Source organism: Passer domesticus, chromosome 3 (genome assembly GCF_036417665.1).
Source record: "Passer domesticus isolate bPasDom1 chromosome 3, bPasDom1.hap1, whole genome shotgun sequence".
NCBI classification, from domain to species: Eukaryota; Metazoa; Chordata; class Aves; order Passeriformes; family Passeridae; genus Passer; species Passer domesticus.
In genome coordinates, this window is record NC_087476.1 from 113,962,341 (window position 1) to 113,983,544 (window position 21,204).

General features: G+C 44.4%; 1 protein-coding gene and 1 long non-coding RNA gene across 3 annotated transcripts in view; one reads left to right on the top strand and one right to left on the bottom strand.

Moving 5' to 3' along the window:
* The window catches only part of SYNDIG1 (synapse differentiation inducing 1), a 49,011-nt gene that overhangs the window by 19,419 nt on the left and 8,388 nt on the right, over positions 1-21,204 (top strand). Inside the window, exon 4 of one of the 2 annotated variants that reach the window (XM_064415255.1) lies at positions 928-1,079. The exons of the other annotated variant lie outside the window; for it this stretch is intronic. Coding sequence (XP_064271325.1) covers positions 928-1,079 — 152 coding nt within the window. The remainder of the gene's footprint in view (positions 1-927; positions 1,080-21,204) is intronic. 2 annotated transcript variants of the gene reach the window in all.
* LOC135297558 (uncharacterized) overlaps positions 1-21,204 on the bottom strand; it is a 39,215-nt gene that overhangs the window by 2,483 nt on the left and 15,528 nt on the right. Inside the window, exon 3 of the long non-coding RNA XR_010359512.1 lies at positions 486-4,395. This is a non-coding gene — a long non-coding RNA (uncharacterized LOC135297558). The remainder of the gene's footprint in view (positions 1-485; positions 4,396-21,204) is intronic.

Sequence of the window (21,204 nt, forward strand, 5' to 3'; positions counted from 1 at the left end):
CTCTTGTAGAAAGATGGTCCAGCTTGTTCCCGTCCATCAGAGACACAACTCTCTGTCCTCTCCCCGAGCTCCCAGGGAGCTCCTTTCTCTCCCTGCCTTCCCATTCATCAGGTCCATCACAGCCCTGAGAAAGCATGTGGAAAAAGTGATTCTTCTGCAAAACCCCACATCCAACAAACTGGCATTTTCTGGGGGAAAAATGAAACCAACATTAAGCCCAAACCCCCTGTGGCTGAGAACTTGCTGAGATAGTTGGTACAAACCACCAAAACCCTGCACCTTGCTAAGCTAATATTGACAGTGATATCAACTCATACTTGGACACATGAACCACCTATGTGATTTCTGTTTATATAGGTCATTCAACTGAAACTCCTTCATAACATTTGAGATCACTTGTTAATTCAAAAGAATAGTCCAGCTTTCCCCTTTATCAAAAGCCAGAAGTATAGCTAAAGATCAAGTCTTGCTACTCATGATCAAACCTCTTTTTCTGCAGTTGCTTGAGCTCTTGAAAATTCTGTGTTTTCCAAAGTTTCCTGAGCAGTTGTACCAAAAAGGCCATCTGGGAATAAATCATAGCACGCAGGAAATCCAGAGACGGGGGATGGGTTCTTTGATGCAGTATACAGCACTGGCAGTGAATTTTGTTTTAAAAATCTGGTCTGCTCTAGGTGTGGGACGCATTTGAAGATGAAGCCTTTGTTTGCAGCAGATGTATCTGCAGTACAGCTCAATCCACAGGCATAGGTGCTCTGTGTGTTCCTGCATCACCTGCCAGCACGCTTATGACGCATACGCCTGTGTCATGCTGCAAAACAATTACACAAGGCTGGATGCTGTAAGGCAGCAGAGGTGCTCCTTACCAACAGAATGATTGAATTCTGGGGGGGTTTGTGCTCCATGAAAGCCAAGTTTCTCCTGCAGGTGATGTTTCTGCTCTGTGTGGGATCTGCTGTCTCCGCCAAGGCTCTTGCCAATGTGCTGCTGACCTGGGGCTTCTTGCAGAGCCTGTGCATTGAGGGGTGCAGCCATGCAGGGTCTGCCTCTGTGGTGGCAGTGAAGATGTGCATCCACAGGTGAGCCAGCAGGGAGGAGCAGTGAATTCAGAAATGCAATTTATGAAAGCTCAACATGTTTTTTTTTTCCCATTGGGATATCCAGTTTTCCAGGCAGGATGTCGCCTGGTGATCTTATCCCAGGCAAAGCTGGAACTTGCTGCTTTTCATCTTCCCTCAGAAAAACACAGAGCTTTGAGGCCATCACTGTGCTGTCCACTTGTTCAGTTATTTCCTTCTGGTTTTATTTGTGTTTTCCTTCCCACAAGAGTCTTGCCCCCACTTCCTCTAGCTGCCCAGTCCTGTGCTCCTCTCAGCTCCACTCTCAGGATGGGGCCCTGTGTCCTGTTTTCTCTCACATTTGCTTCTCCAGAATGAGTCATGTGAGTTTTTAGGCTTGCCATTTTTTGGATTGTCTCATTAGTCAACAGTTGAAGAGCTCAATCAAAGGAGTTTTTTGTGCATTTTGTAAGGAAACTTTTGGAAAGAGGAAAATAAATTATGTCTTTCACCAAAAACTCTTCCCCAACTAGCAGTGTGTGATCAAAAACCCACCTCATTATGTTTATTTTTTCATAAATCTCCACCCTCTGGAGTCTTGCGGGTTCCTCAGTTTTTATTTCCAAAGATATTTTTAGCATTGTAGATTGTAGGCAAGTGTGAAGCCTCATAAATCAAAGAAAGAACTTTAAAAATATATCTTTTTTGTCTTGTCAAGTTTACCGTTGAACTTGTCAGATGATTTCTCAGGGGCTGTCAGGCTCTCTGCTTGGGCTGGGGGGTGGTGATAACAATCTTGAAAGGTCTTTTTGCATGAATCCTCTTTTTCTCCCTGCTTTTATTTTTAGGAAAGAGAGCAATACCATGTCACACGTTTCCCTCCCTACTGTAAACAGAAATTCATTATGAGAGGGCTGAGCCTTTGATGCTATGAATGAGCTTCACTTTGTGCCTGCTCCCTTATAGGCAGAAACAAGAGTGTGCACCCAACTCCCATGAACCTTCCTAGGACCTGTGCCACTCACCTGGACACACACCTGGAAAAAATCCCTCTGCACACTTCTCCACGTGCTTAGGTTCTCAAATAGCCTCCACACCCTCCCTCCTCCCCAGCAGCAGGTGAGACCTGCCAGGCAGCAGACTGCACTGGGAGCATGAGGGAGCAATCACTTCCCTTCTGCTGCTCTGGCTCCCTGCTGTAATTACCTCCCTCGCAGGGGGATGCGGGGATGCAAAGCTTTGTAATTATTTGCTCGCATTGTCTCACTGGGTTAAAGGATTTTCTACAGTTTTCACAGGGAAACAAGGCCTACGTGAGCAGAAAAAAAAGAGTAGCTTGTCTTTCTTCGTGATAACTTCTGAAGTTTGGTTGCTTTTCATCCAGTTTTCAGAGACAGGGGCTTTAGGAAAATATCTGTATTCTGACATATTTCAGTAGTCGCTGGGGAGAAGGAAAGAAGGTTCGTGTTCCCACTGCAAGGTAGAAAATAATATGAATTCTAGCTTTTTTCAGCGTTTCAGTGCTCAGCATACATGTATGGATTTCACTGTCCTTGCTTTTCTGGCATAAGGTTTTGACATCCAACTTCAAAAGAAGAGGAGAGAGAAATACCAGCCAGGTGTTATCTGCTGTTTGTTCCTTAGAAAGTTGGCTCATAGGCCCCATATCAACAGGGAGAACAATGAGACAGAACAGCAGTATGATCTGCCACACTCCACCACACTGGCTGGTGATGCCCTGCTCTTATCCATCCACCCTGCTTTTTTTTCTTATCTGTCCCACTTTACTCCGTAAAAAAATGAATATGGTCTATTATAAAGAGCTTGACACGCAGCCAGGAGCGTGTGTTTGTACAGGGGATGCAGCAACCTCTTATATCAAAGAAGAAAAGGCAAAGGAAGAACAAGAAATGTGGTATTTTTCTTTACTTGGCAGTGACATGCCAAGATCTATACTTGCAGGATATGCTGGTCAGCACTGCTGAAGCAATGCTAGCACAGCAGACAGGAGGCTTTTGCATTTTCAAGAGATTTTTCCACACTGCATTATTTCTTGGTCCAAGTAATGCTTGAACAAAAGAGCTGTCTAAAGATGATGAGCTTTAATAAAAATAAAAGGCCTTTGTTTTGCTGTCTTGGACCAGATACCAAGTCACACCATTCTTTTGCTTAAGCAGGGCTGCTGCTTTGAGTCACAGAGATTGGGTAAAGGGCACTGGGTGTACTCTGGGGCTGCCCAGCCCAGTCTCTGCTGACTGTCACACAAAGGTTTGAGCTCTCTGTGCTGCTCGCTCCAAAAGCAAATCCCTGAGTTCTTTGTCCAGCTCTCTGCATGTGAGTACAGGCACACCCAGGTGCCCTTTTACCCTTCTGAACTGTTGTAATTTTTCTGCTGCAAAAGGTGATCTGTAAAACAATTAAACCCGGTTGTGCTAGGAATGAGTGAAAATAGTTTAAAAAGAGTTCCTCCTCACAAGGAACTGCCAGGGTCTTTTGTAGAAGTTGTCCTAGAGGAGCTCAGTGCTGCTGTCTTGCTGAGATGGCACAGTGCTGGCACTGTGGCCACTGTACTCACATGAGAGCCCTGGTCCTGGGAGGCCACCAGGACATGGACTTCTTGCAGGAGGTCACAGCTGGCTGCTTGCCCACTCTCCTCCCCTTACTGCCATCAGGCAGGTGGTAGATTTGCCAGGCAGAGGGGAATAAAATAGCAAGGCTTCTCTTCCCAGCCACGACACAGAGAGAAGCTGCCTGCTGAAGGAGCCAGGTACACATGTCACCATCAGAGAGTGCTGGCTTTCCTGTGCTTGGAAGAGCAGCTCAGAAATAGATGACCCTGGCCCCTGGTTAGGGACATTTGGGTGACATCCTCGGCCTCGCAAAAAGCTTGTGTTGTGGTTTAAGACATTCAAGAAGTTTGCGACTTCTGGTCCTTTGGGAGAAGAGAGGAAAGCTTCATCCCGGGTTGGGTAGAAGAGGATCTCCTCCCCTCTTCCCCCAGGCAGTTCTGCAGACAGAGATAGCTGTTCTGAAATGGGGCTGATGAGTTCCCAGCATCTCCAGTTCTCATCTGTCCAAGTGGGAGCTGGCTGCCAGCCAGTGCTTTGCGTGTGCATGGACGTTGCTCCTGCCAACTTTTCCCTTTGGGTAGATGTCTCCAGAGAAATGTTTGTCTGCACAAGGAAATGGCCATTTAGAGTATGTTGTGTACCAGCAGAGACTGCATCCTGGGTGAGGTCATGGGCCAGGGAACTTTATAAGTGTCTTGTATAATTTCCTCTTCATTCCTCTTTGTCCTTTTGATCTTGTAGTTTTATTTCCAAGTCACGAAGTACAGCTACAAAAAGGAATTAAATTAATGAATGACCTGATTGCTTTAGCCCTTAAGCTAATTTTAAATAATTGAAAAAGTAGCTGGCAAATAACATTCCCTGGAGAGTTTAATTCATTATGCAGGTGTTTAATTACAAGGAAGTTTTGAGATAGGAGAGAGACCAACTTGAAGCATTTGAGGAGATGAGGGATCTTTTTTTTTTATTATTTTCAAGAGCATCCTGCACAATAGCAAGTATTGTACATGAATTTTTCTCTGCCAGTTATTTATGCCTCACGCATTTTGCTAAGCCTGATACAGCCCCAGAGGCTTGTCAATATAGTCATACTGCAAGGGTATAAAATATCTTGATTGCCAGGAGGGCACCCTCTTCATCCTGCTGTTACTTTTTGTTGCTTTGCAATTGACTTGTTATGTCACAGTTTTATGAGAATGTGAGGATTGTTTCAGTCCACAGCTGCCACTAAGCTGGAAGTGCCTGTAGTATTCACAAATTCACTCAGAGGCCTCTCTGGTGGAGTCATCTGAGGAGTAGAGCAATAAATATTCCAGAGGAGTTGATCAGGGATTCAGTCTCCCTGACTTTTAGGCAATTCTGACTAAGTTTAAGGAACTTTTTAGTCTTAGGCAGTGGGGTTTTAGTGTTTTGCTTTTTTTTTCCTTAAATTTAGAGAGCAGGGATGCTGTTAGTGGGATTATGGAAATGGATTTGGGGCTTTTGTTACTAATCCTCACTTATCTCAGCTAAATACTTCCAATTTTTTTCCATCTGCAAAGGTAGATTTTCCAGGAAGAATTATATTTCAGGAGAGGAAACAGAAGGAGTGTGTTCACAGCCTGAGGGCAGAAACAGGGCACATTATTTTGCACCTCCCAGTGTCTGCCCTGCTCAAAGAGGCATGAGAAAAAAAAGAAGAAACCTTTCTGCAGGTGTGGTAGTGGAACACGGTCCCTTCCTTCTGGCCATCCCAATGTCTGTTTCCATTTTCAAGGAAGGCCAAAAGGTTTTGGGTGCTTTGTGATGTGCTGAAGGTCTTCACATGTGAGGAGGTGAATGACTTTGAAGTCTGCTGTGGCCAGGAGAACTGCATGTTCATCTGGAGCAGTTCTTTGGGTGTTGTTTTTTTTACAATAGACCTTTCTTTCATCTCATGCCATGGCAGCACCCTTTAAAAAACAAGACCAGTGAAAAGAGGCCCCTCTCACTTGAAGTTCAATGTATGCAGCAGTAAATGGATGAGGGTGTTTTCGAGGCTTAAGGTTAATATTTTATCGGTCTGCAACATACACGGAGTTTTTAATATTCTTATCAAAGATTAACATCATGTACCAGAGACTCAGGGCTATATTCTAATCTTGAATATACAGCTTGCTATCTCTCAGCATCTCTTTTGGTGAGGGCTTCTGAATTACTGCTTTGTTTGAATGCACAGCAAAGGAAATTGATCACTCCTGATTTCAATCTACACATCTCTTTCAAACAGGCTGCAGAGTATCTCTCCGAAGATTTGAATCTAGTGAGCTAGGCACCCAAAGATGCCTCCCAGACAATGGTAATTCTTCATTGAATTGACTGATTTCCCAGCAGTAGGAAAGAGATCAAGTTTTTTATATATTTATTCTGGGACAAACTACAAGAACCAGCTAAAAAGAAATGGACTAGGATCTACCTGCATCTGTGCAGTTTCCATCTAAAATATTCAGATATACCTATCAAGATATTTTTGTCACATTGGCAGTAAAATTGTTACTCTTGGTAATAAAACCAGTCTGCAATTTCATCTGCTTGGGGTGAAAAAAATGTCAGCTTCTCTATGTTGGGAAAACCTTCCCCCATGCCAATTTGGTATTAAATACACTCATTATGGGTTGTGATGAACAGGAAGTTATCAATGACATTTCCACAAGTTGCATTATTGACGTTTCTTGCATTAGTTTTAAGTAGCCTGGAAGAGACAGGGGTGCTCCTGCCAGTCCACACATGTTTGCAGGAGGACTCAGCTTCCTCCACGAGGATGGGCAAGACCAGGGTCAAGAGAAGAGGTCTTACAGCATCCTCTGGGAAAGATGGGCCTGGCAGCTCTGCTTGGCCCCATTCTTCATCCTGATATCATCATGAAATCCCCGAGAAAGGGTGCAATTCTAACCAGACATTACCTGGAATTCCCATTCCCAGTGGTGGCCAGCAGATGTTTCTGTCTGCCCCAGAATTATGAGGTGGATCACCATGAGGGATCTTTACTTACAACTACTGTCTCTAGCAGGAGAGGTAGAAATGTAATGGTGGGAGCAAGAAAGGCAAAAAAAGTTTTGTTCAGAGAGCCTTGTCTGGCTTGCATTTGGACTTTTTGTGACTCCTTCATTTGATAGGGAATCTGTAGAAGGAATTGTGGAGAATTCATTTCTCACAGATCCAAACCAAGTAGCTTCTCCCAGCATCTCCCTTTGCTCTGACAAGGATGTGCTGCAAAAGCTGGCAGTGGTCCTTGGGCTGATAATGGCAGAGCGCACATTCCAAATCCTCACAGGTATGATAGCCCGGGAAGTGGGATTTGCTCCAGAGACACGTGGGACTTTGTACTCATTTAAATAGTAACTGTCCCAGCCTGAGATATCTGAATTTAATTCAAGACACCACACTCAGTCATTGTTCCAAAAGTGTCCTCATTCCTTGACCTTGTTGCACAGATGGCATTGTTCTGAGCAGGTTTGTACAGGTTGTAACTAATTAAGCAATTAATTAGGAGCCCTGGTTTACACAGAAGCCGTTGTAAAGCAAGAACTTCTGTGACCTCATGGGATCTTGTCAAAGTGCTGGTCCCAAGACTGTCCAAATTATCTGTGCTAAAGATTCAGCGTGTTCACCCAGTCTCAGTTTGCCTGACCTGAGCATCACCTGGGCCTTTCCTGATGTGTCCTCAGGACATCACACGTATTTGAAAGATTCACTTTGTTAACATTGTGCAGACCATGTTGTCCTGTGACATACAGTGGCTCTCTCTAGCGTGCTCTCTAGTTGAGAGCACAAATTTCTTGTTTCCCAGCACATTCAGTACCCCCCACAGTCAAAATCCATATTTAAATCCCAAGGGCATTGTCTCTTATTATTACCATATCTGACTTTGTTCTGTTGAAACTTGAGCAAATTTTCCTCAATCAACCTTGTTCCAAAGCTTCAGATATTGTGATTCTAATTGTGTCAAGTAAGATCATTCTTCCTAGCAAGTTGCAACCTGAGGATCAACAGTAAAATATAGAAATACCACCATTTGTAAACTCTGGCAAAGTGACTTTCTGTTTATTCTTTTCACCACATGCATAGCAGAATCATGGAGTCTGTTTTAGGAGAAAAGAGAGAAGAAAAATCAGAAGTGGAAAAAGGAGGGACCTGCAGGGATGGGGCTTTAACCTTGTCCAGGTAACCCTCCCAAATCATAGGGAGTCCTTTGATCAGCTCAAGGCCCCTTTGGTGAATCGTGTAAAACTGTGTCACTGCGAGTTATGATGTCTCAAGGAAAATCCGGACTTTAAAACAAGCCAGAGACACCAGTGCTCTGAAAGGGAATCTCACCAGGGCATTCCAGCCAACCCAGATGGAAAGGATGCTCAGTTAAGCAGCCAGAACAAGAGCTGCTGCTAAAGGCTGAAGTTAAGTATTTTAGTTGGTGTTTGGATGTAGCCTTGGTCATGCTATTGATGATTTGTTTTTGATGATGGAAGTTCTCTAAGTGGTTCAAGGACCACATTGTTCTGCTTTGCATACGCAGGAGAAAGCCTCTCACTTTTCTCTGGTGAATTGATTTAAGAGAGAGGGGACATGTATTTATTGAAAAGCAAATTAAAGGGTTTTTTTTGTTAATGATAAATGGCTGAGGTTAATTTAATTTACTACTAATTCCAAAGAGAGCAAAGAGAACCATGATGTCATGTCTTTTTACCTCCATTCAAATGTTTCATTACCTCTTTTTCTGACTGAAATGACTCATGAAATCATAGACATTGCACATGGCAAGGACTTCTAAGTTCATCTTGTACATTTGTCTGTCACCACTATTTTCTTACTCAGAATGGTAAACAGGGAAACTTCATTAGAGACAAACACATTGTTCTCTTAAAGAGTGGGGAATACTAAAACATTCTTTACTCATTTTTGTACTTCACCTGGGTGTGAAAGCAGAGCCCATGAAGTCGATGTGAATTAATTCAATGCCACATAGCACCAAGTAAGTCTTACATCACTTCTCACAAACGCTTTGTCATGTGTTGTTTTGCTGATTTCCTTTTACATCTAGTGGGCTACTTTTCAGAGCTAATGGCTTTCATGAGTCACTGTGAACAATGAAGCCCCAGAGCATCCCTGATGGGTGACATCTGTGACTGGGAACATCAGGTTGGAGGGTAAAAAATACAGCTGCTGGAAATAAAGGTGATCTGCTGGAAATTCAGAGCATGAAAGGCAGGCCTTAGAACAAAAGCTGTTGGAAGAGAAAGGGTCTGATATCACATGCTTTTACAGAACCTGGCATCCTCTGACCCTGAAACCACTAAGAAAAGGGTGAGGGACACACACCAGTGACTTCTCAGGAGCTGCAGTCACACACAAGCCAGGCTGCCTCTCTGCCTCTCCTTGCACATTCATTACTGCTGTTGTGACGTCTCTGCTGCCGCTGCTGACTGCAAACCCTGTGTGCTCTGTCAGAGCTGGCAGTGTAGCTTTGCATGAGCAAACACCATCACCTGCGCTGCTGGACAGCTGCTTTTTCAACTTGTTTTATGGCACCTGTGTTCTCTAACACGGTGAGAACCCACAGGAAATCGTTATCCTCAGGGCAGCACGTGGAAACCCAATCCATCTCCCGCGACATCTGCCTGCTCCGCTCCCAGGAACGCTTCCACTGTGGCCTCAGCAGCTTGTGGGCATGGGCTCATCCTTCCCTCTGGAGCAGAAGGGACTGGGACAGCTGCTCCCCCTCCGCATGGATCCCCTGACTTCCCTGATTAGCTGTCTGTGACAGGGATCCCTGGGAGAGCTGGCTGCCTCTGAGCCCCAGCAAGGAAGGGTCATTAGCCTGCAGCCTGTCTGCCTGTGGAAAACATCTCTGTACCTACCAGCAAAGGATAACCATATCAGCACCCAGTTGGACTCCATTAATATGGCTGTCAGGAGGCAAATGTCTCTTGACATGAAATTATGTGCCACTGATAATTTCAGCTGCCAGGGCTGCTCATTAGTTCAGAAAAGAGTTGGGTTTTTTTTTTTTTTTCCTTTTTTTACCCCTAGTGAAACATCTTCAGACAGCATCTTTCACAGCCATTGCATCTGCTTCCTTGAGTGTCAGGATGTATGTGGAAGGGCCATTTTTGTACAGTTAGGAGCAGGGATCTCATTTCTGGTGCAAAATCCCAGCTAGGAATAAAGGTCTTGAGGTCTTAAACCCATTTTGTCATGGCCTCATAAAATTTCTTGAGTAAGTCTCCTTATATTTGGGATATATTGGTCTTGTATTGGGAATCCCCAGTACGCTTGGTCCCTTCCACAAGCTGTGTCCCCTCTTCATTCTTCTCTTATCTCTGCAAACAGAGACATGCCACCAAAAGCAATAATGGCCCCCCCTGGCTTTGACAGGGCTGAGGGTGCTGGACCACCATGAGGGAATATTACATGGCTTTATATTTGTGATTTATACAGACAGCACTGCATGGGTTTACAGCCTGTCTGTGCACTCGCTGCTCTGCTGGGAGCTGTAAAGAAGAAAATCATATAATAAAAACCCTTCTGGTCCTGATGTAAAATTCAGCACAATACATCTCTGCCTGTGCCAACTCTTCCTTCTTGCTTTTGCCTGCACTTCTATTGTGTGGCACAGTTACCAGGATCATTAAATTCAATGTCTGAAGGGCAGCTAAGGCTCCTCAATGCTGCACAGCAGGCAGGAGAAAAGGCTGGAGAAGAGCTGAACAGGGAGAAAATCAGGAATGTTCTCCAAGCATGGTAAAGGCAGGAGGTATTTATATTCTTCTCCACACACTCTTCAGGATGACTAAAACACTCTCAGTCGAGTGAGATGGGTTTGATTTCAGAAAATGCTTTCTAGAGGTAAGGAGGGTGAAATGCAGTATCACTTCACCTGGGCAGAGATGGGCAAAAGGTTTAGATAAGCAGCCAGGAATGGCTTTACAGCTTTTATAGACACAGATGAAGATCTCTACAAGCTTTTAATTACTTTTCCTTATGCCTGTTTGCTACACACCAGAACTGATTTATTAACATGCGTCTCCTCTGTGACTAATTTCAGGGGAGAAAAAAAAAGCATAATAATTTTTAATTTCACACAGCAGCAATCAATCTAGTTCTTAAATTAGTTTACTGGCTACTTTGATATCTGGTGCATTTGCAGCCTTTCCCAATGATCTTATTTACAGAACTTGGGGTTGGTGAGTACTGTCTTGTCTGTGTCTCCTAGCCAGCTTCACTAGAAAAGGAAAATTCTTTCAAGGCATAGAGGCAGGTGAGTAGGCCTGACTTGGAGCTACTTTGAAAGGTAGCTCATTTCTTCAAAGAGCAGAAAAGTGTTGGCAGCAAATACCTGGAGCCTCTTTTCTCACATTCTCCTTCAACAGGAGAAAAAAAAAAGAAAACCAACCAAAAAAAACCAAAATAAAATGAAACAAAACAAAACAAAAAACCCCAAACAAACAAAAAAACCCAAACAACAAAAAACCCCAACTAATTTAACTAATTTTTCAACCTAAGAAGTCTTTCCAGACTTCAAAAATCTTCCTTAGGATCAAATTCCAGTTCTGACATTTCTATGCTTTTCCATGAAGAAATGGGAGAGAGGTGGGACTGATGATTAGAAATCACTTTGCAGCTCTGGAAAACCTGCATTATGAGATAAGAGGTCTCCATTTCCCATAAATGGGTGCATTTAAGGCTCTAGGATTTAATTTTCTACTTAAGGTCTATACTTTGTTTCTGAGTAATGGGACAGATCAGGACTCCAGTCTGGTTCCTTCTGAATTATTCTTGATATCCATGAAACATTGTATGCTTCTTTGCTTTCAGGTATAATGTCCATTTTGCATGATTTCTCACTTCTTCACACAACTTTTGTGTCCTTCAGCTGGTGGAGTCACATGAGATCTCTGTCACAACAATTTGTCTTTTGTTTGTGTTCACTTGGTCTGATGTCATGTTTACAATATTTTGGTGAGTTTCCTAGATAGTGACCCTACTGCTTTTTAGGATTGCAGACATCAAGTCTGCATATTTTTAGACTAAAATTTAGTTATTTTCTGCTTTATTTTGTTAACTCCCCTACACTCTGAAAATAGTCAGTAGTCTCCTCCAAAAGGAAGACTTTCAGGGGTTTCTTAATACTCAATAAACCTAAAGTGAATATCTAAGAATAGTTACATTTTTTATCATTACATTTATCTAAGAATAATTACAAATTCATTCTAAGAGGCTGCGTTGACACATTTCTGGCCATCAGAAAGGGGTTGACAGCTGGTCCAAAAGCAGACTGTTTCCTTTTATTTCCCCTCCCTGCAGAAAAAAAGAATTTAAACCCAACATACAGAATTGCTACCCTGGTTTTTATTTGTGTTCTTTAGTGGTGGTAGAAGTCCCTGCAGGAACATCCTGGAGCTTCCTGGGCATGGAGCATCCTGGTGGAGCTGCCTTTAAGCCACAGCAGAGAACTGGAATCAAAATACTTCCCTTTTCTCAGAACAGTTTTACATTTCCCAAGAAAATTTTCACAGGGAGCTGTCCCATTCTATCAAATGTCATAATACAGGCAAACAAACATAAAACACATGGAGAAAAAATTCCCAGCCAGGCCCTGCTGGTTGTTTCTGTAAACCTCAGGTTCTGCCTTGCAAGTTGACTGGTGAAGAAAGGGCTGTGAAAAATTCCCCCTGGGTTCAGTATTCCTGGGATGCTGGGGCTCTGTGTCTGTGTCAGCTGACAGCTATTTCCTCCATTGAAACTTATCCACTTAGAACAGGAGCACTTTTAGTCCGTGCTCTGCCAGCAGTCACAGCTATTTTAATCAGCCTCTTTTGCCAATTCTGGATCCTGCACATCGTTTTGACATCCTCTTCAACCAGATCATGCAGGCAAGCAGCTGCTTTCAGAGCAGCCCTCTCTGGAAGGTTGCTCCAAACTGCAGAAGGCAGATCTGTTTATTAATATTTAAGATCTGTCACTGACTCTGTTAGCCAGCCTGCTGGTTCTGCTGGGATCTTCACTGCGCAGAGGAATGAACAAAGTAGCAAAACAAACAAAAGGGATCTGAGATCTCTAAATTGTTCTTTTTCCATGGCAACCTTCCTTGAAGACTAGAAGGCTGCTTAGAGGAAATAGCTTAGTGTACTTTCCCAGCCTTTTTACACTTCCCAGGGTTTGTTTCCCACTGATGAAAACTTACTGTCCCTTCAAGTGTCCATTCTTTGATGTTTTGCAAGCTCATTTGTCCAGCCTCAGACTTGCTGAGGAACAGCAGTACTGCTAATGGAGCAAGAAGTGATCTTCAGCCTTTTTGGATCCCAAAGAGTGGTTTCTCCTCCGAGCCTGGCAGCATTAGAGATGAGATTCCAAGGATTCATAGCAAGACATCTGTCATGAGTCTACTCTAGTCAGTCCTTACTTCAATGCCAACAAAGTAGCATGAGCGCTGGATTTTGTTTCATAAAATGGAACCACAGAAACAAACTTGTCTGGAGGTGTTCTGTCCTTAGACCACCTCAGCTCTGTCCCACCGAGGTCTGTAACATCTGCCACCAATGCAAAGTCTGCCTTCCCGTCCTGTTCCTCAAACTTCTTGCTGTTTTTTTAGTTATCCCACAAGGATATTTCACTTCTGCTGTCTCTCAGAAGACTCCACAATGGGGAATTCTGTGGGTTTTTTTGAGCCACAATTATCCAGACCTCTCAAAGGAGTTGGTGAACATGAGTCCTGTCTCTCCCTTTGTCTGCTGTGGGAGGATGTCCTCACCTCTTGTGTTCATGGGAGGAACTTGAGAAACTCTCTCTATGCCACTGCACACTAAGGGCATGGACAAACCCCAGTGCAGGTGCTTTACCACATCTGTCCTCTCCCAGCTGCAGCTGTGCCTCATCACCAAGTGTCTTTGCTCTGAAGAGCTTCATTTCCACCCATTTATGATGGAATACCAACCACAGGAAGAGCAGGTCACCCAGGCTCGAGTCTGGGGCTGGGGGAACCCAAAGCTGTCCTTGGCCCTGCTGTGTGACCTGACATCTTGCTTTGCCCCTGAGCTTGCACTCTGAGATGATGGATGCAAAGACCTAATAGTGTTCTTTGAAGCAAGACCCCTGACAAGGCATGAAAGTGTTCTTGCTGTTGTGGAGTGCAAGGTGGGGAGGAGAGGTGGTGCAGGCACTGAGAGGTGCCTCGGATCTGGCTGCTGTTGCTACCTGTGTGTCTTCCCAGCAGGAAAATGTTGCTAAGTTCCCCGTGCAGCCCTGGGAGCGTGTCATTCTCTGCGTGGGTGGGTGTAAAAAAGCTGTTGCAGAAAGTTTCAAAAGGAGCTCAGCAGTGAGAAGAGCTGCAGCTCAGGCCCATTTGCAAAACACGAATGCCACCTCCGCTCCGCACGGGGATCAGCTGACACTGGCAGGAATGGTGCCACTCCTTCAACTACTCTTGCAATTTCTTCAGTTCCTCACGGAAACTGTTTGGTTCAAAACATAGGTCAATTAATCACTATCAAGGCAAGGGCAGGATAACACTCACCACTGGCCGTGGTGCTGCAGAGAACGGCTCAGTGCTGGCATTCTCATGGGTTTGGGAAGGTTGCTGTAGAATGGGGTACAAGTCACATCTGACCAAGTTTTCCATGATTTTCTGAATCAAAGCACCCTTGCCAGCCCACTTTGTGTTGTGAAGACCTTCACGTTCTATTGAATTTGCCCAAGAGGAGATTTTTTAATACCACATACACATGACAATAAATCTCAAATTCCAGAGAAGTTAAAGGCTGCTAAAGATTGCTGCTTGAGTTCTCCAGCTCATTGCAGCAGGGTCTCTTAGCTTTCTCCTTATCACCCCCTTTCCCCTTCCCAGTGCTCTTTGGCATGTTGCCTGATATTGAGCTGGAGAAGGAAGTTTGAATCTGCAGTCCTGCCCAGGAGGGGAGATGGCACAGAGAAGAGATGAAGCACCACATCCAGCCCACTCTGGAGTCCCACACAGAACTTCAGCGCACACCAGTGCCAATCTGCCCTGCTGCCCAGGGCTGCCAAAATCACCAGCAGTTGTGGCTGTTCCACACCACCTCCCAGGAGGTCTTCTGGTTTTAAAGGTTCCCCTTTCCTGGAGCTCCCCTCCTTCCCCATCATCCCAGATTTCTCTGGACATTTGAAGGCCTTTCTGGCTGCTGCTCGCCTGTGGGACATATTTGCTGACATTCCCTGAAAGGGTATCATCAAGTGGATACTTCAGCCCCCCCAGCGTGCAGACACCACAGAGCACGTCTTAAATCTGTTTCAGCAGCAGGTTGGAAATGTCACCGAGACATTTGCTGAGGGAGTCAGGGACAGTCCTGCAGTGCCGCTGCCATCAGGACTGGTGGAGCTGTGCCCTGGGACGGTGATTTCCTATCTCTGCATGTTGTACTTATGATGCTGCCGTTGGCACAATAAACCAAGGAATCACTCTGAATGAGCAGGAATAACTACTTTTGTAACAAGGAAATATCTCCTCCGGCGGCAGACAGCTTTTCTGTAGAGGGAGATAGAAATGTAATTGCAAGTGCAATATATCTCTACCTTTGAGTGTTTTTGGGGTTGGCATTCTTGCCACTGTGAGAATTTCGCCTCTGAACTGAAGGGCAACAGAGGTCTCCAAAGAGCCACAGTGTAATAACATTTGTATCCTGTTGCAAGAAGTGTTGGGGCCTTCTGCTTCCAGTGGAAGAGAGAAGTGTGGACAGTTGTCTTCGTGTCGCTAAGATGCTCTTGGTAGCATTTGTGTCTCTTTTACTGCCACCAGCACTTGTCCAGGAAAAGGGTCCCTATTTTCCTAGGAGTTCTACACATCAAAGACCTTGAAAATATTAAGAAAAATGCTTCAGCCCATTCCTGAGGACTTACAGTATAAAAAAAGTGAGACACAGAGAGGGAGAAGAAGGCGACAATGGGAAAGTGGTGGTCACCGAGGCAGACAGTTGTTTTAGGCCTCTGGCAGAGTAGCTGCCATGAAGTCATTAAGCATGAGCAAATAATTAAAACTGTTGTTCCTGAATATTTCAGTGGAATATTTTCAGAGAGGATGTATTTCAGTCATGAAACATGTATTAGCCCAGTGAAGGGGAGACATGACAGGGAAAGACAGAGGGAAGGGGAAGGAGAAGCAAACAAGCAAACTCTGAAATAATTAATCATCGAATCCTTTTCCACTCTCATGACTTCCTGCCGAAATCCTCTGATGGATGAATGTAACAGTTACATCAGACCAGGATAGGTTTTGGGCCTCACTGAGTAACTCCTTTTGTAGCTCCACATCTGCACGGTGGAAGGTTAAGCATCCACACTGTTCATATCTTTGCATCCAGACTCACCTTGCTCGACTTGCTGCCATCTGTGGATGGGGCCCACCATATTCCATAGCCTTTTGTGTAAAACTGCAGCTGAGTGAATCAGACAGGTCTGTTTATCTCCACAAGAGGTAAGAATTACTCTGAACAGCTTCTGTCACAGAGGCAGAGCAGATCTTCCTTCAGTACTCTGCTCTTACTTAGGAACCCACACAGGAGGCGGATTTTAAAAGCAGCTTGGCACTGACTGCCCCTTCCATCTGTTCCCAGCTGGCTGAGGTCTTGGGAAAACCCTGGCACAAGTAAATCCAAGATATGTATCCTGTGAGCTGTCAGATCCTAAGGCACAGTGGTCCCTAGCCTCCCCAGGCTGGGGTGAAGCCCATGACTCGTGCACTTTCAGTGTCTCAGCTGATAGATGGACATTTTTGCTGTGGCAGTGTGGCATGTGGTCACTGCCAGGAAAAGGAACATCCCGTGTTTGACAAGGAAGGAGAGTCTTCAGCTGGGTTTTGCAGGAAAAGCAAGCCTGAAGCACTCCTCTTCCTGTCTCTATGTGATGGAGTGATCCTGGACATGAGACAGCCCAAATAAAGGGACTTCCATGTGGAAGGATATTTCCTTCCTAGATGCTGCCATCCTGCCAGATGCCCAGGGTAGCACACCCTGCTCCCCATAATTTAAAAGAAAGGGATGGGATAACCAGAAGCAAAATCCTTTCACCAGGAGGATGGGGCCTGCACTGATTCCTGAGCTTTGCATTTGCCAGGATGAGTCCTCTGCTCAGCCAGGGCGTCCTGCCGAGGCTTTTATCCCTCTTCACACAGCGCACCATATGGATGGGCTGCTCCTGCAGGGATGTGTTTGTGCATTCCTGCCTCTCCCCAGCCATCCCCTCTGTGCAGGATGTGCAGGCAGGGACACAGACAAACAGCCCTGCACACGGGGAGCTGCAGCAGCTGCTGCTCAGGCTTGACCCACCTGCTGCTAGACAAGCCGAGAGGCTGGAGAACAGAGCTCTTGATTCCTGTTACTCATTTCTTTTGGCATAAACAGCCAGGCCAATTAAATCACAGATGAGGAGACACTTCCTATATGTATGCAAAAGAATGAGAGGGAAAGAGAAAATAAGCAGACTTCATGGTTCTGTTTGTGTACACTGGAATAATTTTATATTAAAAAACTTGAACAGGTTGTTGATGACTACTGAAAGGCACGAAGAAGATCCTTGTTAGCAATCTCTGCCCTCCCTGTTGGGCAATGAGGACTTCTGTTTGTGTGCTAATGGGTTTCCACTGAGGAAAAACCCTGCTCCTGTGGAGCAGTTTGTTAAAGGGAGAAGAGACCCCGGGGATGGCCTCTTTCTTCCATCAGCAATGATCAAAGCAGCAAATATTCTGACTTAGGGCCCTGGAAAACAAAAATGAAGTAGTCCCAGAGTGCCAACGCAGGAACTGCTGCAGCACTACTTCATCCTACTCCTTTCTCCAAGTACAGCAACAGGAGATTCAGGGAGCAAGGCTTCATGGAGAAAACAATATCATGAGGTGGTTACAGCAGGCATTGCTGAGGTGCTGGACAAAAAGAGCACCAGAGTTAGAGAATCCTTGGAGATCCATGCCTCAAGGCAGTTTGCTTTCTTCCTGAGGTCAAGAATGGAAGCTGACTCAGGCACGATGGAGGCACATTAAAAAGATGTTCAAGAAATCATGGAACTTAAACCAGCAGCTCTGTGCTACAAGACCTGCAGGGTTGCCTCATTTACTCTTTTTCTTATTGCCCTGCAGTTGTTGGTGGCGGGTTCTCTCTGCTCTCCCTGTGATGCAGGCAGACACACTGTTGGGAGAAGCTGTTCTTTGTACTCAGGCAGGTGACTCACTCTTCAACAGCCTTGTTTCTGGAGACCTGCCTTGATTTATCGCCAGATTTCTGCCCTGCTCACTGTGCAGTGGAAGGATGAGCAAAGCCTTCCTGGCTGGCTCTTGGTGCTACTGGGCTCCTTGTAGCTGCACACCTGACTGCCTTCTGCATCCATAACTCAGCTCTTCTGTGGGGGAAGAGATAAATCTCCTTGAATGACACCCACACTGGTGCAAACCCTGCCCATTGAAACCCAGCAGCGCTGCAGTTGTAGGAGGGAGGGCTTTTGTTTACAAGAGATTAGGGGCTGGTATCTGCTGGCATGACAGCTCTGGGATGTGTTTCTGCTGGAGAACATGGAGTTCTTGTCTTGCAGTTGCTGAGTCACAGAAAAGGCAGAGCAGTAATTTCAGGGTGCTGACAGCTGAACACAAGGTTAGACCTTCCATTGCCATGCCAACGGCGGTGGTGACGCATGGCAATTAATTGCTCCAGGTCAGCTGGTGAAATTTTCCCATTGTGAGAAAAATGGGATCTTGTTGAGTCTTCCTGTGCTGAGTACAGAGTTGAGCCCAGAGATTCCAGAACACGTGCTCCAGTTTCTGCAGCCAGTGCTGCTGGCACTGGGAGGTGCTAATGGGTGCCTGGGTATGGTGCCTGTCTTACGGAATTTTTTTTTTCCTCCTAATTCTTTCTTTCCTCATCCAAGGATGGTTTTGGAGGCTAGGCAGGAAGGATGCCAGATATTTTCTTTGCACTGCAGTGATCACACTAAGTAATGCAATTGCCAGGTCTCCCCCTCAGAATGAGCATCCTGGACAGGAATAATTTCCTTGGTGTCTCCCTTCTCAGCTCTGTGTTTTCCAAAGTACATCCTCAAGTCTGCAGTCAGTAGCAAAGACAAAATATCCCCTAGGTCCAGAACATCTCTTCCCAGGCATTTATTCACTTAGACCTCCCAGCCTCAACAAGAGGAGTTGATTCCTCAGTAGGATCACATTTATGCAGAAGAAACATGTGTTGACTACTGAAAATAAATTAAAAACAGAATGCTTAAACACCCAGATAGGAATTTATGCACCAAATTATTGTTGATTCGTTAAGACTTTGTGTGCAGAAAAGAGTTTCTTTGAGAAATTTATTGTATCAGAATGTGTCCTAAAATATTTTGGAAATATTTTATCGTATCATATCAATACATTTTCAAGCAGAAAAAAAGGAATGTTTTTTTTCAATTGGAAAGGAACTTTTCATCTGCAAGGTTTAGTTAATGTGTATATATATATATATATATATATATATATATAAAATATATATATAAACACATAGAAAAGCTCAGTATCAGCAAGAAATAGTTCAAAATTATGTATAGAAACTCCTAAAATTAATTTCCATAATTAAAAAAGAATTCTGATGGCATCCATTTGTGTTCAACATATTTTTTTTACAGTGTTTTCTACTCTTGGTCAGAAATGAAAATTTTCATCTCAACTCCTTGCTTTTATCTCTGATTAATCTTCAATGGAGTTAGACTTAAAACAAAATATTAAAAGATCTCCTTCTTTTTTTCTCCTCTAGACCTTTTAAAACTTTCCTTCTGCATTTTTATCTTCTGGAATGTCACAGTTGTATTTTAATGCAATTAAATTAATTGACAAAATGCAGACATTATGTTTTATGTGGGAAGGAAACATTAGTAATTTTAATCAAAAGAGAAAGATAACACATTAAATTTTTGAAATAAAAAAACCCCAACCTCCTCAAGTGTCTGCAAGGAAGAGACAGTTTTGTCCAGGGTTGTTTTCTGTTGCTGCTCAGAAGGAATCCCAGAGCTTTGAGACACCTGAAACATGGATTTCCAGACACTCAGCTGTGTTTGCTGCTGTTGCCTGGCTGGGATCCAAAGTCAGGAGGCAGGAAAATGCTGACTCTGGGAGCAGGCAGGTGCTGCTCCTGCTAGGGAATGGCTGTGGATAGGAACAGAAGGAACTGAAGCTCCTGGGATCCTACTTTTTTTTGTGGACTGGGCTTTGTGGTGCCAAGCTTGGCACTTCCTACTTGCCCTGGGGACTTCAGACCACCAGGAGTTTTCTGAAGTTGAATTTAGGGCTTCCTGCTGTTTATCTGTCTCCTCTCTCTCATCATCTATCTTCAGTGTTTCCTGCTATGTCAAATGCATCCTTCTAACACCAGATCCAGATTGACTGAGTCACTTTCTTCTTGACACACATTAGAAAAGCTCCTTGCATCTTTTCAAAACCAAAGTCTTTCTCTGTGAGGAAAAAGAGCCTTGTTCATACCCTGCAAAGTGATGTATTGCAGAGCTGGCTGATACAAAAAGCTCAGTGCAAACTGATTTGCATCTTAAAGCAATACAATTAAACCAGTGAATATTCTGTGTAGACACTTTCTGTATCCTAGTGACCCTGTGATTTAGTTAGATTTCTCTCTAATTGGTGTTAAAATAGAAGTTTAGTGGAATCCACATACGTTGCAGAAGCCTCCACCTTTCCTTGCAGTATTTTTCCAGGGAGAAGTGTGTAAAAGACACAGATCTATCTCTAGAGGATCTTGCAAGCTCAGAAACAATGTGATTTTGAGCCACATTTTGTAGCCAGTTCAAAAAAACATTAATTCTTCCATTTTATCCAAAAAAGATTTTGGTCTCAGAACTTTGGAGAAAGTTTCCAGCTTTTCCAAGTGTTGTGATCCAGTGGGTGAGAGATGCCCTTGCTCGAGTTAATGTGCAGATAATACCACATGCCAAAGTCAATAATACAGATTTTAATTAATAGTCAATGTGAGGTAGAGAGATAGAAAGAAATAGAAAAGATGAGGGGGGTGAGAGAGATCAAGCAAAAGGTAATCACCAGCTGTGGATCCAGAGGTATCCTGTTGGTCCTTCTTCACCCTTCCTTGGGAGGCCCCAGAGTTGTTTTTCTGGGGATTCCACCTTTGTGCAGTCCAAGTTCTGTGTGTCCAGGGAGCACAGATGCCATTCCCATCCTTTAAGGTGATGTGTGTAGCAGCAGTTGCTTCCTTTCTGACATCATGCCACAGGGGGAAGTTTTGTCCTAATCAAACACATCCTTAGGCCTGGAATTAGCACCTTTCTGTGACAAATTTCTGTCATCTGTGCTCATTTCAAGTTGCCACTGTGGTGACTTGACTTATGCCAAGTTCCTTCTGTGGCCTTGATAGTGTTGGGAGACAGGGAACTGTGTTATGTCCTTACACCTGGCCACAGGGCAATTGAGGGCAGCCTGCTAATGTTAATTCAGACAGGAGTCTGAGTGGGATGTGTCCCTGCTGAAGTTGTTTGCCTGGCAAGAGTGCTGCAGGATCATCAGGCTCTTAATTAGCTGGTGCTCTCTCCAGTTATAAAGC